Here is a 15422-nt window from a genome sequence, read left to right on the forward strand (position 1 = left end):
AAGCTCACAGGTGTAATCACCAAATATTCCCCCCAACTATCCAACCTGGATTTAATAATGTTGTCAACTTCAACCAAATGTGAGGAGGGGTAACCACTCTTTTACTAAGTGAAGAAAAGAAAATCACCAAGACATCTTCCAAATTTATATTCGTATCATTTTTGCTGGCCTTCATCAATGACAATTGCATTATATCATTCACCATACATGCTTGTGAGTAGTCATAATTTCATAAATCTAACACAATGAAAAAATTTTCCCTGCCAATATTGCCCAAAAACACTACAACCATTTTCTCAGCCTCATAAAACCTCCAAATTACACCAATTCCATCTCTTGCTAACAGACGCATTTGGTATTTATCCTGCTTTGCATGCCCATGCTTCTTAGTTATTCCAAGTTTAATCTATCAGCTAATAAAATACAAGTGTATTCATTACAAACACAGTAAACATTATCTCGCATTCTCATTTCTCATTGCATCTACAACCAGACTACCAAAAGTGATGTTTGTCCAATATGATAGCCAGAAGGCTATATAACTGAAAACAATACTAAAATTTGACATATTAGCGACTGAAATTATAAGCAACAAAACCTTACACCCACCCAACATCGGAAAAAAAAAAAAGAAAAAATGGTAAGGCCCAACAATATAGCAAAAACAAAGGCGGGATTTGACCTTTGAAGATTCCAGCATCCACAAAGTCCAAGAAGTAGCAACCATGGTATAATTCCTTAGTATTTTCCTTTTCTTGACCAAACCTCAAAAATTCACCAATATAGTCATTCGCTGCCAAGAAGTCGCTCGCACCTCACCAGCCAAAGAAAGGAGCTAAAAGCTGCCTAGCTTCCAGGCAATGAAGGAAAAGTTGCTCAAGGGTTTCACTAAAAGTCACATGCATGACGCAAATATCGGCAAAAGATATCCTCCTAGATCAAATACAAAACAATTAATAATTGACTAAAATAAACTGCTAACCGCACTCCCCGAGCCAAAGCTAAAAAAGAAAACCCTACTCCAAACCAAATCAACAAACATAATCAGCTCGCTCAAAATTCAAGATTTCTGCTCCAATCAAATACACAAACCTCCACAAGACTCACACAAATTCCATATAATCTCCCTTTCTTTACAACAATCAGAGTTCTTAAACTTTTGGTGAAAATTTCCCAAGAAGCGCAGCATACTCAATGTTCCCAAAAACCACACAGCACATTACAAACGCACCAAGAGAGAGAACAATGCAAAAGAATATGCAATCACCTACTACTAAGGAAACAAAGAGCACACATCTAGAGGCAAAGGCTTCAAATGATCTTCTTTCCCAACAATGATCAATGGTATTACTCGCATTAAGGATTGCTGAAGAGATAAAACCCCAGATTTTTGAAGGAGTCTTAGCTTTCAAGCTAGACAATACCAAAGCATCATAATAATCATAAGTTGAATAATTAAATATTGATTTTCATGAGAGCTCCCCAAGGTATCCAAAGTCCAAATGCTAAATTAAAGTTGAACAAGATCAACTTCTATCTCTCATTCAAATCCCTTCCAATGAAGAAATTCTAATACGTAATGCTCCCTTCAAAAATCAAATTTTTTACTAAGGAACATTAAGACAAACTGAAAGGTGAAAGAGATGAGAACAAGCAATACAGAATGAAGCATCCCCAATGGTATGATCCTCCCAAAAATGATCTCTTCCCACATTGCAATTGTGGAACTTTATCTAAGTATGAAAAAGAAATGGCAAATATAATAACTAGATTTCGAGGGATTAGCATGAGTGGCATTAACACTTGTATTTGCATCATGGACCCCATATTTATGACAGATCACCTTGTGCCAAAGGGCTCGAGCTCCAAATGAAAGCATCATAACCATTTCTTCACTACAATAAAGTTCTTAGATAACGGGTTTCACAAACCCAAACCACCAACTTATTCCAACAAGTAACAACCCAAATAGCATCCCTCTTGTTCACAGCCACTTCCAACCACAAACAATCAAGTTTGTGCTCTTATTTAGGTTCCTTTATGCAACATATTCCCAGTTTCAAGAAGAGCAAAAACCCTAGACTACTCTTGTGCCATAGAATTTGCCATTTATTTATCCTTGTCTACTCTAATTAAACAATAGCTTGCACTCTACGACAAATGATGAGTCCCTAAAATGCACTATTTTAGGCTCCCATTTACCTTTGTTTATCCTCATTTATCTTGTATGAAACCCTTTGTTAACATAGTTCGGAGTTATGCAAGGTTTATACGTGTTTCAGAAAATACAAGTTAAAACTGAGGAGTTAGGCATTACGAGAAGCCAAGGGAGAAATTGGAGTACACAAAGCCAAATCAGATGTTCAGTCAAGCTCCTAAAGCCTCAACACACATCAAAGGAGAAAGGATTCTGTTCGACCATGTGGTGCGACTAGCAACACAAGGGGCGACCAAATCACAAGCAGCAGACTCCAAGGTTCAGACTAAAGACAAAATGCTGCAAGGTTCAACCAAGTGATCCTCAGGGGTGATCGGGTCGAGACACTAAAGCTGACTGAGCCAGAGATACCAAGAGTCTCGACCAACAGCTCGACCAGGGGAACATGAAGGGCAACCAAGTCGAGTTCCTGAGATTTCTTGAAGATTGAGATCCTGCAAGTCTCGACCATCAACTCGACCAACAAGACCCAAAGGTGCGACTAGGTCAAGAGGATCTTAAGTTGAATTCCTGATTTCCCGCAAACCTCAACCAGGGCGCGACCAAGGGAAAGCAGGGGGGTGACTTGGTCGATAATGACGATCTTCTGCGTGAGATTTGCTGCAAGCTTTCCTATTTTGAAATTCAAACATTGTAGGCCCTAATTGGTATAATTAGTAGCTTCGAAGATATCCTTAGGGTTCCTCTTTGGCCTCTCTTAGGTTAGTGACAGACTTAAGACGTCACTGAGAGCCACTTAGAGTAGATTTTAGAATAGATTTCAATACTCGTTCTGGTTTGTGCATGAAGTATGCGAAGGCCTGTGACAACCGGCGAAATTTTTGCGCTTTCCGCATAGATTAGACGATTGTTCGGTTGTAACTCCAGTCGTTAGTGACAAATGGTTTGAATACAAAGGAATGATCTTTTACATGCTTTCCATTTACTTGATTTGATTTACTTGCTTTCATTTATATGCTTTTACTTTACTATTTTCTTTTACATGCTTGAATTGGGATGAAGTCTTAGGGATAGGATAGCACTACTATCAATTTAGGCAGATATACGTAGTAGGCTACGAATACTAAAAAGGTTTTGCGTGGTCGTCAAGATAGGGTATACTACGGTTCTCGATCGTGCTCCGAACAGTTCCTTGCACCGTCTAGCCTAATACGGATAGCTGACCGAACGTAGTTTACGCACACGACATGCTAAGTCAGATTCATAACTTGAGCACTGCTTTGTAGGAGTAGAGTTGATATAGACTTTACATGCTTTCAGTACGATTGTAGAAAACCCAATCAAAATCTCTTCTTTTTACTTTCTTTTACACAAAGCTTTAATAAACTAGATTGGAAGTGGTTCATAACTGCACTTCAATCCCTGTGGATCAACACCCGACTTTCTCACTTTCTACAAAACTTGGGATTAGTTAGGTTTTATAAATTATATTTTTGGTAGTTAAGGACCCAAGCCTTGACGAGCCTACCAACAAACATATATCAAAGATTTAAGAAAGCATCACCAAAGTATAAACTATAAATTGTTATTCCATTTAACCAACAAAGAATGATATGGGCACTTTGTGAATAACTGATGTCAGCATGTACTAAATAAAAGAAATCAGTATCACCATTCATGACAATTGTAATCTAGATACACCCAATTTACATTAGAAAATAAATGAACTGGCATTGTTCTTCAGCATTTACTGCTGAGCCCTCTGACACTTGAAATGACCAAGCAAAGGTACCCTACACCCATTAGGGTAATAATACATTTCTCCTAGCATGCTCAATATCAGAATGTTCAGGAATTTCTTGTATCCAAAAGTCACCAAATTTCACCCAACAAACTATTTCTATGTTGTAAAGAAGAAGATCAGAAAATGAGAATGTGCAAATTGATATCTGGTCAACAAACTTCTGAAGAAAATAATTTCTCAAGGAAACAACCTTCATTAAAACTAAAATCCCCACAGAAAATCCATCAGACTCCTCGTACTCCAGTGCTCTCCTACCCAAGTTCCTTATTTACTCAATTCTGCTAATAACCAGCACCTTGAATGCACCTCAGTGCTTCAACTGGATTTCATAAATATTAAATATAAACTTAATTTTAATTTCCTCACATCCTAAAACAGAACCACAATCCAAGTCACCACTTTGCAGTCAAGAACTACTTTCATATGCACCTATGAAAATTTATCCTAGACACTAGGAGGGGCACCCTTGAAGTAGCCTGCTTCATTGCCAAAAGGTTGGTGTTACCAATCATTATGTTATTTGAAACATTAATTCCCCGTGTATAGACCATTTTCTTACTCAAGCCACTTACAACTATATGTTCAGAATATATAACCCATTTATATTCAGGTTTGGCATCTCATGCACAGATTTTAAGTCCAGGATTGGACATCTATCAAGAGCTTGACAAAAAACAGAAGAGCAATGGGCAGCAAGTATTCAAGACTCGAGTGACAGCTACTGCTACCCACTGTGAGTATGCAGGGGGAAACATGGTGGTAAGGAGGGCGTCAAGCATCCCTCACCTTTAAAACAGCTTCCTACACTTCCATATCCATATCATCATATAGGTGCATGTTTCCATTGTTTTAAATCACATCCCCAATTTAATAAAGAAAAGGATTTTTCTTTTTTAGCAAAAGAAGAAATTTCATTAATAAGAGAACAATTTACAAAAAGGAGAACAAGACATCTCCCGAAAAAAATTATGGAACAAACCAGACGGAAAAACTAAAAACAACAACGACAGAAGAGGAAAAATCAAGTCAAAAGATTTCTCCAATCACGTTGAACTTTTGAAAAGCTAACTCCCTTATAAAACCCAAACCAACGCACCACAAAAAGGCCAAGTAGTGAATCATTTCCCAAACCAGCTGCCAACTCAATTTCCCTGAAAATATCCATGAATTACAGTCCAACCTTGACCCTTGTACCACTGCAAAATTATCATACTTCCATTACACCGTCCTATCCTTCCCCCTAAAGTAGCCAGCAGTTCCTCCCTCAACACAGGACACACCAATATTCTCCCACAATGCCAAATAACTTACTCCAGATTCTCCAAGCAAAATCACAGTGCAAAAAAAGATAAGAAGCTGTTCCAGAATTCAAATAACAGAGTGCAACAGCATCTGGAGATTGAGCCTTCAAATGTCTCCTAATCTGAAACAACTTATTTGTATTGATTTTATTAAGCACAGCCAACCAAATAACAGCCTTATTTTAGAGGGTACTTTGGCCTTCCAAATGAATGAATATAGAGGGTAAAAAAGAATTGGGAAATATCAAGAGCTCAAAAAAATGATTTGCAAGAATAAACCCTCAAATGATCCAAAGACCAAGACCGAACATCCCTCTCTCAAGAAAGATGACAATTATTCAATAAAGACAACAAGGAAGATAACTCTACCAGCTCTCTATCATTAAGAGATCTCCTAAATATAAATTCCAAGAGACCAAAGGGTAAATCGAATCAAACACAAAGAAGGAAATCACACTATTCTGCCCTGAGCTCAATCGGAAGAAATGAGGAAAAACTGTGGATAAGACATCATTCCCCAACCACGGATTTTCTAGAAACGAGTCTGAGAACCCCTCCCCACCAAAACTTTAGTGCGAAGAGTAAATAAGGGACAAATCTGTGAGATAGATCTCCATGGACTCTCCGAAGAACATATTAAACTAACACTGGTGTCCCAACCATTCTCACTAAACCCAAACTTGCTTCTAATAACTCTATGCCAAAGGGAAGAATTTTCTAGGGAAAATGTCATTACCATTTAGCTAAGAAAGCGATGTTTTTAGATACCAACTTTCCAAGACCCAGCCCTCCCTCCATGTTAGACCTGCAAACCTCTTCCCAACTCACTAAATGATCCCTAATGACCCCCGACTCCAAACCGTAAGTCTCTTAAAATAACTTTGGCATACAATATAGGAACTCATAGAGTCATAAGCAAGTATAGGAAATCATTAAAATATTAAAAAAAATTGCAAAATGCAAAATCGGATTAAAAATTAAAAAAAAAATGACAAAACAAAAAACAAAAAACGAAAAAAAAAAACAATAATTAACCAAGAAAACCCTTGTTTGAACCCTTTCCATCGAAGTTCACCAAACACGTCAAATTTTCTGGTTTCCTCTGACCCTTCTTCACCTTAATTTGCCATCATTGAGCCAAATTATGTTTCCTCATAGTCAAACATCCACAACCCAACTCATGCATCAAATTCCTAGCTCCTAGATCCTTCACAAAAATCTTCTCCCATGGAGTAGGCAAAATTCCATCCTTACACATTAGCTTCTCATCCAATCCATCATTTTCAAATATATTAATCCCCTCAAAGCCTTCCATTGGAAGTGGAAGCACATACCAACTAAATCAAAGGAGTCTGAAATATATCCATATTGTTCCCAATTGTCATCCAAAAGCAAACCCCCATCACAATCAAAATCACTACGGACTTCACTTTCAACATCTGGGACCCTCCCCCCCAAAAGAACAAAAAATTCCTTCTTTTCCTTTCATTTTCTAACCCTCCTAACTGGATCACCCCTCAGGACATTTGGCTCTTCCACGATACATAAATTAGAATTTTTTCCATTCCCCCAGGAGAATTAACTTGCTCCTCTTCAAAAGTTTTCCTCATTTCAACACCCATCTTCACTGCCCTCCGATGACATAGACCCTTTGGCCCCTAAACTTATTTACATCCTTACATATCAATGGCTTATTCTTTGACAATCACCATGTTTCTATATTTACATAACAGCCAAAGTAAAATGTTTCGACAATTTGAGCTACATATTGTCCACCACATTCTCATGATTCATCTTATTCTCATGTCACTGCAGAACGGAAGAAATGAACATGGATCAGAAAAATAAACATTTCACCTGTCATATATAATAACTGTGTCAGCAGTTGCAAGGTTTATACCCAAACCCCCGGCTCTCGTAGAAAGTAGAAAACAAAATCTGGAAGAATTCTTGGCATTAAACCGGTCAATTCGAACTTGTCGTTCAGCCCCACTAACCTTGCCATCAATTCGTTCATACTGCCATTTCTGACCAAAACCAGAACACACTAGAACATCAAACCAAAATTTCCATGTGCATTATACAATCTATCAATATAACTCAGAACAATGAACAAAAAAATCTCATTCATACCTTGTAAGTACAGTAATCTTCCAGCAAATCCAACATATGCTGAAATTGTGAATAAATAAGAACTCTATGTCCTTGCTCTTTAAGCTTAACCATCATTTTATCCAAAAGTTGCAATTTCCCTGAAGTTTCCAGCAGCTGTCTGTTTCAAAAGTAAAATAAAAACAGTAAAAAAAATTTAAAAAAAAATAATGAAACTGAACAAAAAAAAAAAAAAAACATATTTTCAGGGCATCCCTGATGCAATCAGGAAAAATAAAAAAGAGATAATTTATCAGCCAAAATCTTTGTTTGGTGGGATAATAAGCACTGTTCACATAACCATAGCATTACTGATCACAGTACAGTTGCATACTCCCTGTTTGCAAGCACTGTAGCAGTATGGTTCACAAGGGTATTTTTGGGTTACTTTATTTACTATGGGTCCTGTGTTAAAGGTATGTTTGGACGTTTATTTTCAATTGCTTCCCAAGTTTTTAATTGATTTTATCTGGTCAAATTTGTATGATCAATATTAGTTTAGCTTCGACCATCAAGCTTGATTAGTGTCAGGGTTAAGCTAACAAGATGCGTATTTAAGTTTTGTATGGGTTTGCTCTGACTTTTATGGAATGAAGAATTGTGTGTGTCTATTGCACAGCCTTAAACCCTAGGAAGTGAGAGGCTTTCTTCTCCTAGGAGTGATTCCAAGAACCTATTACCCAATTTTGAAAATGCTAAAATGAAACAGAATGGAATGAAAAATTATATGGCAAATATGTAAAAGTATAAAGACCAATTCCATTCTCGCATACAACAAATTCCAAAATATTTTTTTAGGGTGGTATGTCCAGTGATCATAATAGTTTTATGCCTCCTTATCTCCTTTTTTCTCATTAACAGACTCCAAACCAGATTTGAATCTCTACTTTTCTAGCCCTAATATTATGTATTCCCCAATTTCTTCCAAAAACCCTACCCTAAATCAATTTTCTTAATTTTACCCAGACTTGTCCTGCATCAATCCCCTGCAATGCAAGCATAGCAAGAAGCAATTGCATTCTGGGTAAACAAGTACCACAATCTAGTTTCTGAAGATAATGTGAACAGTTAAAATAATTTCCCTTTCACTGTCAGCAGACAAGAAGCTTTTATATGAACAAAAATAACTGATAAAATATCAAATTTGTACAGACTTACTTGAAAGATTCATTTGTATCCTCCATGTCTGGTTCAACTCCTTCTAACATATAAGGGTGACAACAAAGCTTGCGCAACTCCATAACCACATTGATAAGGGAAATCTGAATCAAGGGGCATCCAGAATAGCTAGAAGTGAACTCCAGAAAACCATTAAAGGGAAAAGAAAAATGAATGGAGCAATGTTTCACAACGTGCAATCTAACCTGTGCGCCACCCCGACGAGTTAGCATCTGATAGTTACGAGTCAGAATTGCCTTGTAGTACTCTTTCTGTTTACTACTTAATTCCACACGTAAAATAAGCTCTTTCTTTGGAGGCAACTCCTTCATGACATCTTTCTTCACTCCTGCAGACCAATCAAGAAACTTTCAGGACCATAATTTTCAGTAACATATATGCGATACTAAAATGATTAACATATGAATAGAAAGTTAATAACCCATCAGAGTACAAGAATCATATTTCTATCAACCCAAAATAACATAATTCTAAAAACACTACAGAGAAGTATTAAGTCCTTCAAGCAATATTCTTAAAGTCATAATCCTGCTCCAAACTGTCAGTTGAATTGTTGGGAGGTTCTGGGAATAGGGTTGTAGGATCATAAGATTGCACTGCCTAAAATAAATGGCATTTAATTTTTTTTCCCTGCCGCGCAAGAGAGGGGTGGGGGGGGGGGAGCGAAAGATGTGGGGTAGTGGGAACCAATGCACCAATTCAATGATTTCATGAAATCCCTCAATAATAAACCAAAAGCCTAAAATTAGATCAAGCCTCTATCGTAAAGGCTGGCAATGCACCATCTGCTGTCAATCCTCAGTCTCTTCTTTCTTTGTTTTTGGTGGGGCGGGGTGCCGAGGTCTGTATGGTTCTTTATGAAGTTTGCCTGGAGGGTGGCGTGAGAAAGGTGAAGAAATTCCAGCAGGAGTCAGCAAATTGCGGTGTCCCCTGAATTATGACGGCAAGAGATCAAAGAAAGTCTTCTCAATTACATTTTGTTAGTTTTTCCCCTTTTCCTTTGTTTTATCCTTTCTTTCTTTGGCTGTTTTTTTATTTCGAGGATTTCTTGTCCTGGCTAAATAATATTTTAATAGCAAATACAACTAATTTATATATAGAATGTCAAATAAAATTTCTTGGTTAATCCTCAAGTCTAACATTACATAAAATTTCAAAAGGCTTAAAATTTCGTGTTGTAGGAATATTTAAGTCAAGTCTGGAAAGTGACTACTAGCTAGTATTATATGGTAAAATAATAATGCATTTGTGGTAGAACTGATGTTATATTGACTAGGAAATTGGAGTCCAGGATAACTGAAAATTAGATAGCCTCCTGTGGCGAAAAGAGTAATGATGTATTTCGGACAAATTGTCTCTTATTACCCATGCAATTGCAGGTTGAGCTTGATGCTCTTTTATCCATCTTTCTCTCCTTCTATTTGTTGTTTTTTCTAATTTCTATAATTCTCTTACCTCTTGTCTGCATTAGGCTTGATCTAATCTTAGGCTTTTGGTTTATCATTTAGGAATTTCCCAGAAACATTGGAATGGTGCACTGGTTCCCCTACCCACACCCCCCCCCCCTTTATCTACAATCGCCAGAGCGCAGGTTGAAGCTCTATCTCATGTAGGGATGAGAAGGGGGAAGGTTTCGCAAGACATTCCTCAACAGCTCAATTCCTTACTCTAAAATAGAAGATGATTGATTTGACAATTTCATCACTAAAAAGTAAAAATATAATTCATGAACAGGCACCAATTGGTTGCTACCAAAGTACAAAAACAGTGCAAAAAAAGATATATATATATATATATATAGTCCATTTAAGAATTTCATTTATATTAATTAAGGATCTTTAAAATCTTATCACTTTACAGTTCTTGCATCCTACACAAAACATACACATCCTTTATGCATTTTTTTTTTAGTTCTGAAATATGCATTATTTTTTCTATTAACAGTTTCAAATGTTCACACATAGTAGTCATAATCTTACAATTCGCAATTTGATTCATACCATTTGTATCAATTCCACACCAAATCAACTCACATCTTATTAGTGAATCTAAAAACAACTGAATCATTGCCGAATCTATCAATTCATCTCATGAATCTAAAGAATCAATTTGAATCGATCGATTCACATGATTCTAGACCTATTGTATCCTGACAGATTCAATCAGTTTAAAACTTAATTTCTTTTTTTTTATTTCCTTTTTGACACAATTACCTTCCATTCCTTTTCTGTGTCAGTATTGTGCTAAACAAGAGGAGAAAATTGGACTTTAGGTCTTGTGCTGCCTTCACAAAACCATTTTCACTCTTGGACTACAGCCATATAATGTTCTGCCATTAAGAAGGGGATGAACACTCAGCAGCCAAGGGTGTCATGTATTGGTAAAATTCAAAAGTTGATTGCTTTAATAGTTTGCTCATTATTATCATTTTTGAAAGTTAATTTTTTTCTTCTTAATTTGACAAAGAATATGCATGAAATATTATTCTTTTAACTGTTGATAAACACTAAAAGTTCAGTTTTTCTTTTTTTTATTGATTCCTTCCCTTAAACAGCAACAAGTCATTTTTATTATTAATATCTTTTGACTCATTCCCTTACTTTTCATACGTTTAGGGAAAGCATACACATGAAATTATGATCTTATTGTCAAAATTTAAATGTATTGTACTATTTTGCTTCTTGTTCATATATCAATATATGCATGTCATTTAGAATTGATTTTAGAAATTTGTACCAAATTTTACTATTTGATTTTTGATTCTTGATTCCCAAAATTGAAATTTCGGTTCACAATTCCAATCTCAATTTTACAACTATGGTTCCATAAAACAAAATTCCATGTTTTCAACTAATTTGCGTGTTCCATTTTATCAAAAGAATCAACAAATCCATTGCTCCAAAGGAACCAAGCTGCTTATTCCACAAATACAACAATGAGATTCACCACTAATCATAGTTGTTAGAATCTTATGATTCTCAATTTGATTCATGCGATTCATATCAACTCCACACCAAATCGATTTGAATCTTACTATTGAATCTAAAAACTACTAAATCATTGCCAAATCTTTCAATTCACTCATGAATCTCACGAATCAACCCGAATCTATCGATTCACACAATTCTAGGCCTATCATATGCTGACAAACCTGACTAGTGCAAAACCCCCAAAACAACAATTCTTTTTTTTTTTTTCTTGCTTTTATTTTTACACGATTACCTTCTATTCCTTGTCTATATTTTGTGTTAATAAAGAGAAGAAAATAGAACTTTAAATCTTATGTTGCCTTCACAAAACCATTCTTCACTCTAGGAGTATACTATTCTTCTATAAGAAAAAGGGGCAGAACACTCACCGGCTAAGGTGGTACTCGAGTTTCATTGTGTTATTAAGATTCAAGAGTTGGCTTTTGTAGTAGTTCGTTTAGTTATTATCTTTTTTTAGGTTAATTATTTTTTTCTATAATATACAAGAAATATCATTATTTTTAATTGTTGATTAACACCAAAAGTTCAATTTTTTATTATTTTTTCTTGATTCATTCCCTTAAACAGCATAAAGTTCATCTTTTGTTGATATTTCTTGACTCATTCTCTTAGTTTCATTTTCTTAGGGAAAGCGTACACATGAAATATGTTTTTTCAATTGTCAAATTTAAATGTACTTTACCATTTTGCTCGTTGTTTGTATATCAATATATGCATGTCATATAGAATTGATTTTGGAAATTGTAATAAATCTTATGATTATTCAATTCCATTCTTGATTCTCAATTCCCAAAATTAGAATTTTGATTCACGATTCGAATCTCAATTTGACAACTACAGCACTAGTCCACTATAAAAGCACATCATGAAAACATAAGCAGATACAGCCTCACACTGCCTTCTAATGTGAAACAAATTGTTGCTGTTCTCTGTTAAAGACCACTAATCGAAAAAACAACCTCATTAGATTTTTGTTCTCTGTTTAGTTTTTATTTTTATCTTCTAAATTAGATAAAGACTTTTTTTTTTTTTCAAACTAGCACCTCCATTTCCAAGCAATACCCAATACCCTTCAACGTAATTGAATTTTAAGTCAACTAGGATGAGTTCTTTGGATTTAGGGATGTACCCCTTGTGCATGAACAACATCTTCTGCATCAGAACTTCTCCAAACGGGCAACAAAATCTTCAACAGAAACCAAGATTCAAAAATCTGCACGTGACTTAATAATTTGAATCACCCTGAAATAGTACTCATGCAACACTTACAGATACAAAGCCAAAGCTTACAACTTTACAAATTAGTAAATAAATGCTTTCTTTGACTAATTTGCAAGGCTGGAAAACAGTTTGAGCATCACAACAATAAGAAGCAAGAAAGAGAACATGAAACTCCAAACAACAAAGTTAACAGAGGATATAATATAAATTCATGTAAGAACTACAAGAGCATTCGTGGCAACCTAAGCTACCAAATGAACCTTTGAAATATGAAAAATATTCCATAAAAAAAGGAGAAAGATTTATACTTCTAAGAAGATGAGGAGCCAACATTTTATGAAGCCTTGAAATCTGCTCCTCCTGGTTGATATCCTTGAACTCCTCTTGAAACTCCTCTAAACTTCCAAACTGCAAAGATTAAACATTCTTCAAACTAATTATCAGTTGTTCAGACCTAACTTAGTTCAGACCTATCAGTTGTTCAAACTGCTTATCAAGCATCCACTGCGCTGCAGATGTACTGACCTTCCCAGCATCAAGGAAATGCATGAGCATGAAAAGTTCATCCAGATTATTCTGGAAAAAAGCACCAGGTTAGTCACCATAGATAAGTGTGCAATAAAGACAAACTAGATGACATATCAAGTTTATTTATGTTAGCAGTACATATAGAATCAGGTAGAACTATACGGGTATATCGATGATCTGCACATGACATATTGAGAACTACTTTTATATGTAATTTGACAGAGATAACTGAAACCAAAACAGAAAGATATTAGCCTATACAACATGTTAAAACAAAAAATTCATATTTCTGACATGGGATTTAATCACATTTGACTGAATTAGTGACAAATCTTCTTACGGTATCTACATTCAACTTGTGCAAACACAGTGTAAAAGAATCTTCATCAAAATCAGAATTCATAATGAAACAATCCGACAACTTCAGGGGAATTTAACAAAATAAAATGGGAAATCCATGCTCACAATAAGGGAACATAAAAATATACATATAGCATATGCCGCTCCATGTGAATTAATTGATACTTTGGTTTATTAAATAATGATTGATGCTCATTTTCCAAACCCACCTGTGTTGTCTTTAAAACCTATCTTTCACACTTTCCACAGCCACTCTTGAGCCTGGTAAAGTACTGTTGTCATAGGTTGACTAGTGATGGTGAAACCCTCTCCCACTTTTTCAATCTATCCCTTAGAAGTAAGAAAAGTGCCTACCTTATTCAATTCAATGACTCGAATAATGGAGAGGTCTTCCGACTGCCACTGAACAAGAAGCATCCAACCCCAACCCCTAACAAATAAGATATAGTTCATAGGTCTTAAATCTGGACCGGTGTTCAATCCGGAAAAGGCACTGGGCCGGTCAGCCTGGTCAAACTGGAGGTTGAACCAGTGATGTCAGCTTGACACTAAATATACATATAAACATTTGCATGCACAATAATATTACACTGATTTAAAATATTCAAAAACAATTGCCATCATCATCATTAGCTAATTAGAGAAAAAAATGATTACTAACACATTTTAGGTAAAAACTAGTTAGTTTTTTAAAAAAATATTGTTGAAACTTATTAATTATATATTTGTTTTAATTAATGTTAAATTATGAGGATTTCAAACAAAAACTATTGAAACAAATTGTAGAAAATGTTTGATTCAATTAACCATTTGCCTAATTTAATGTGTGTTAATATATATATAATACTTGAAAAGCATTCGGCAGAGTTAAGTTCGCATGGTGATAGGCCTAGTAGCACATGTATGGAAGAGAAGGGTATAACCCAGGTTCAAGACAACTGTGTCTCCCCGGCTTTTCACGCTTTTTTTTTTTATTCTTGATGAGTTGCTGGGCTGCCCTGCAGCAGAACCCAGTTCTGGCAAGGATAGTCCAGTTATGACCAGGTCACCCAGGTCAATACTGGTTCAAGTCACATTCAGAGTTGGGGCCTTGACCGGACCGGCTTGATCATCAGCCCAGTTTTAAAACCATGATATAGTTATATTGAGTTGACTACTGATGCCTATCCATCCTATTTCCAGAACGTTTCATCCACATAAATTCAGCAAACCAGTATTATATTGCAAGAGTTGATTTTAAAAAACAAATGCTAACACATTACAACCAGTTTGAACCAAGAAATTATTTTTATAACAAAAAAATCCATTAAATAAATTTATTTTTTCATAAAAGAATAAGATATATTGAGAGAGAGAGAGATTAAATTCCATAAAAAAATAATTTAGGACAGCAATATCTAGAAAAAAATTAAAACAAACTAGTATGAGTTTTAATGGTCTTTGAGCCTATCAAAGTTCAATAATTTCACATCACCTGATCAACATATAGTATTCATACATTTAAATAAATATGCAATCACTCAATGAACTAGGTGATTACAACGACCAATAAACCTGTTCTCTGTACAAAAGATTGAACACTATGAATTTTATTAAAAAAGAGAGAAGGAAAATTTTCTTGATTTCACAATTTTCACTTCAATTTCTCAAGAAAATGCAAAAATACTATGAGCTGTCAAAAAGATGCAAGATACTGCAACTGGAACAGCCTCAGACAACTCAACTGAACT

At 35.4% G+C, this 15422-nt stretch overlaps 1 protein-coding gene across 1 annotated transcript in view; it reads right to left on the reverse strand.

Moving 5' to 3' along the window:
• LOC131151762 (CHD3-type chromatin-remodeling factor PICKLE-like) overlaps positions 1 to 15422 on the reverse strand; it is a 131667-nt gene that overhangs the window by 69850 nt on the left and 46395 nt on the right. Inside the window, exons 11-16 of the mRNA XM_058103165.1 lie at positions 13330 to 13380; positions 13113 to 13212; positions 8779 to 8921; positions 8573 to 8676; positions 7397 to 7535; positions 7121 to 7290 (exon numbers count right to left, since the gene is read on the reverse strand). Of these exons, the coding sequence (XP_057959148.1) occupies positions 7121 to 7290; positions 7397 to 7535; positions 8573 to 8676; positions 8779 to 8921; positions 13113 to 13212; positions 13330 to 13380 (707 nt within the window). The remainder of the gene's footprint in view (positions 1 to 7120; positions 7291 to 7396; positions 7536 to 8572; positions 8677 to 8778; positions 8922 to 13112; positions 13213 to 13329; positions 13381 to 15422) is intronic.

The sequence above is a fragment of the Malania oleifera genome, chromosome 3 (genome assembly GCF_029873635.1).
Source record: "Malania oleifera isolate guangnan ecotype guangnan chromosome 3, ASM2987363v1, whole genome shotgun sequence".
NCBI lineage: Eukaryota > Viridiplantae > Streptophyta > Magnoliopsida > Santalales > Ximeniaceae > Malania > Malania oleifera.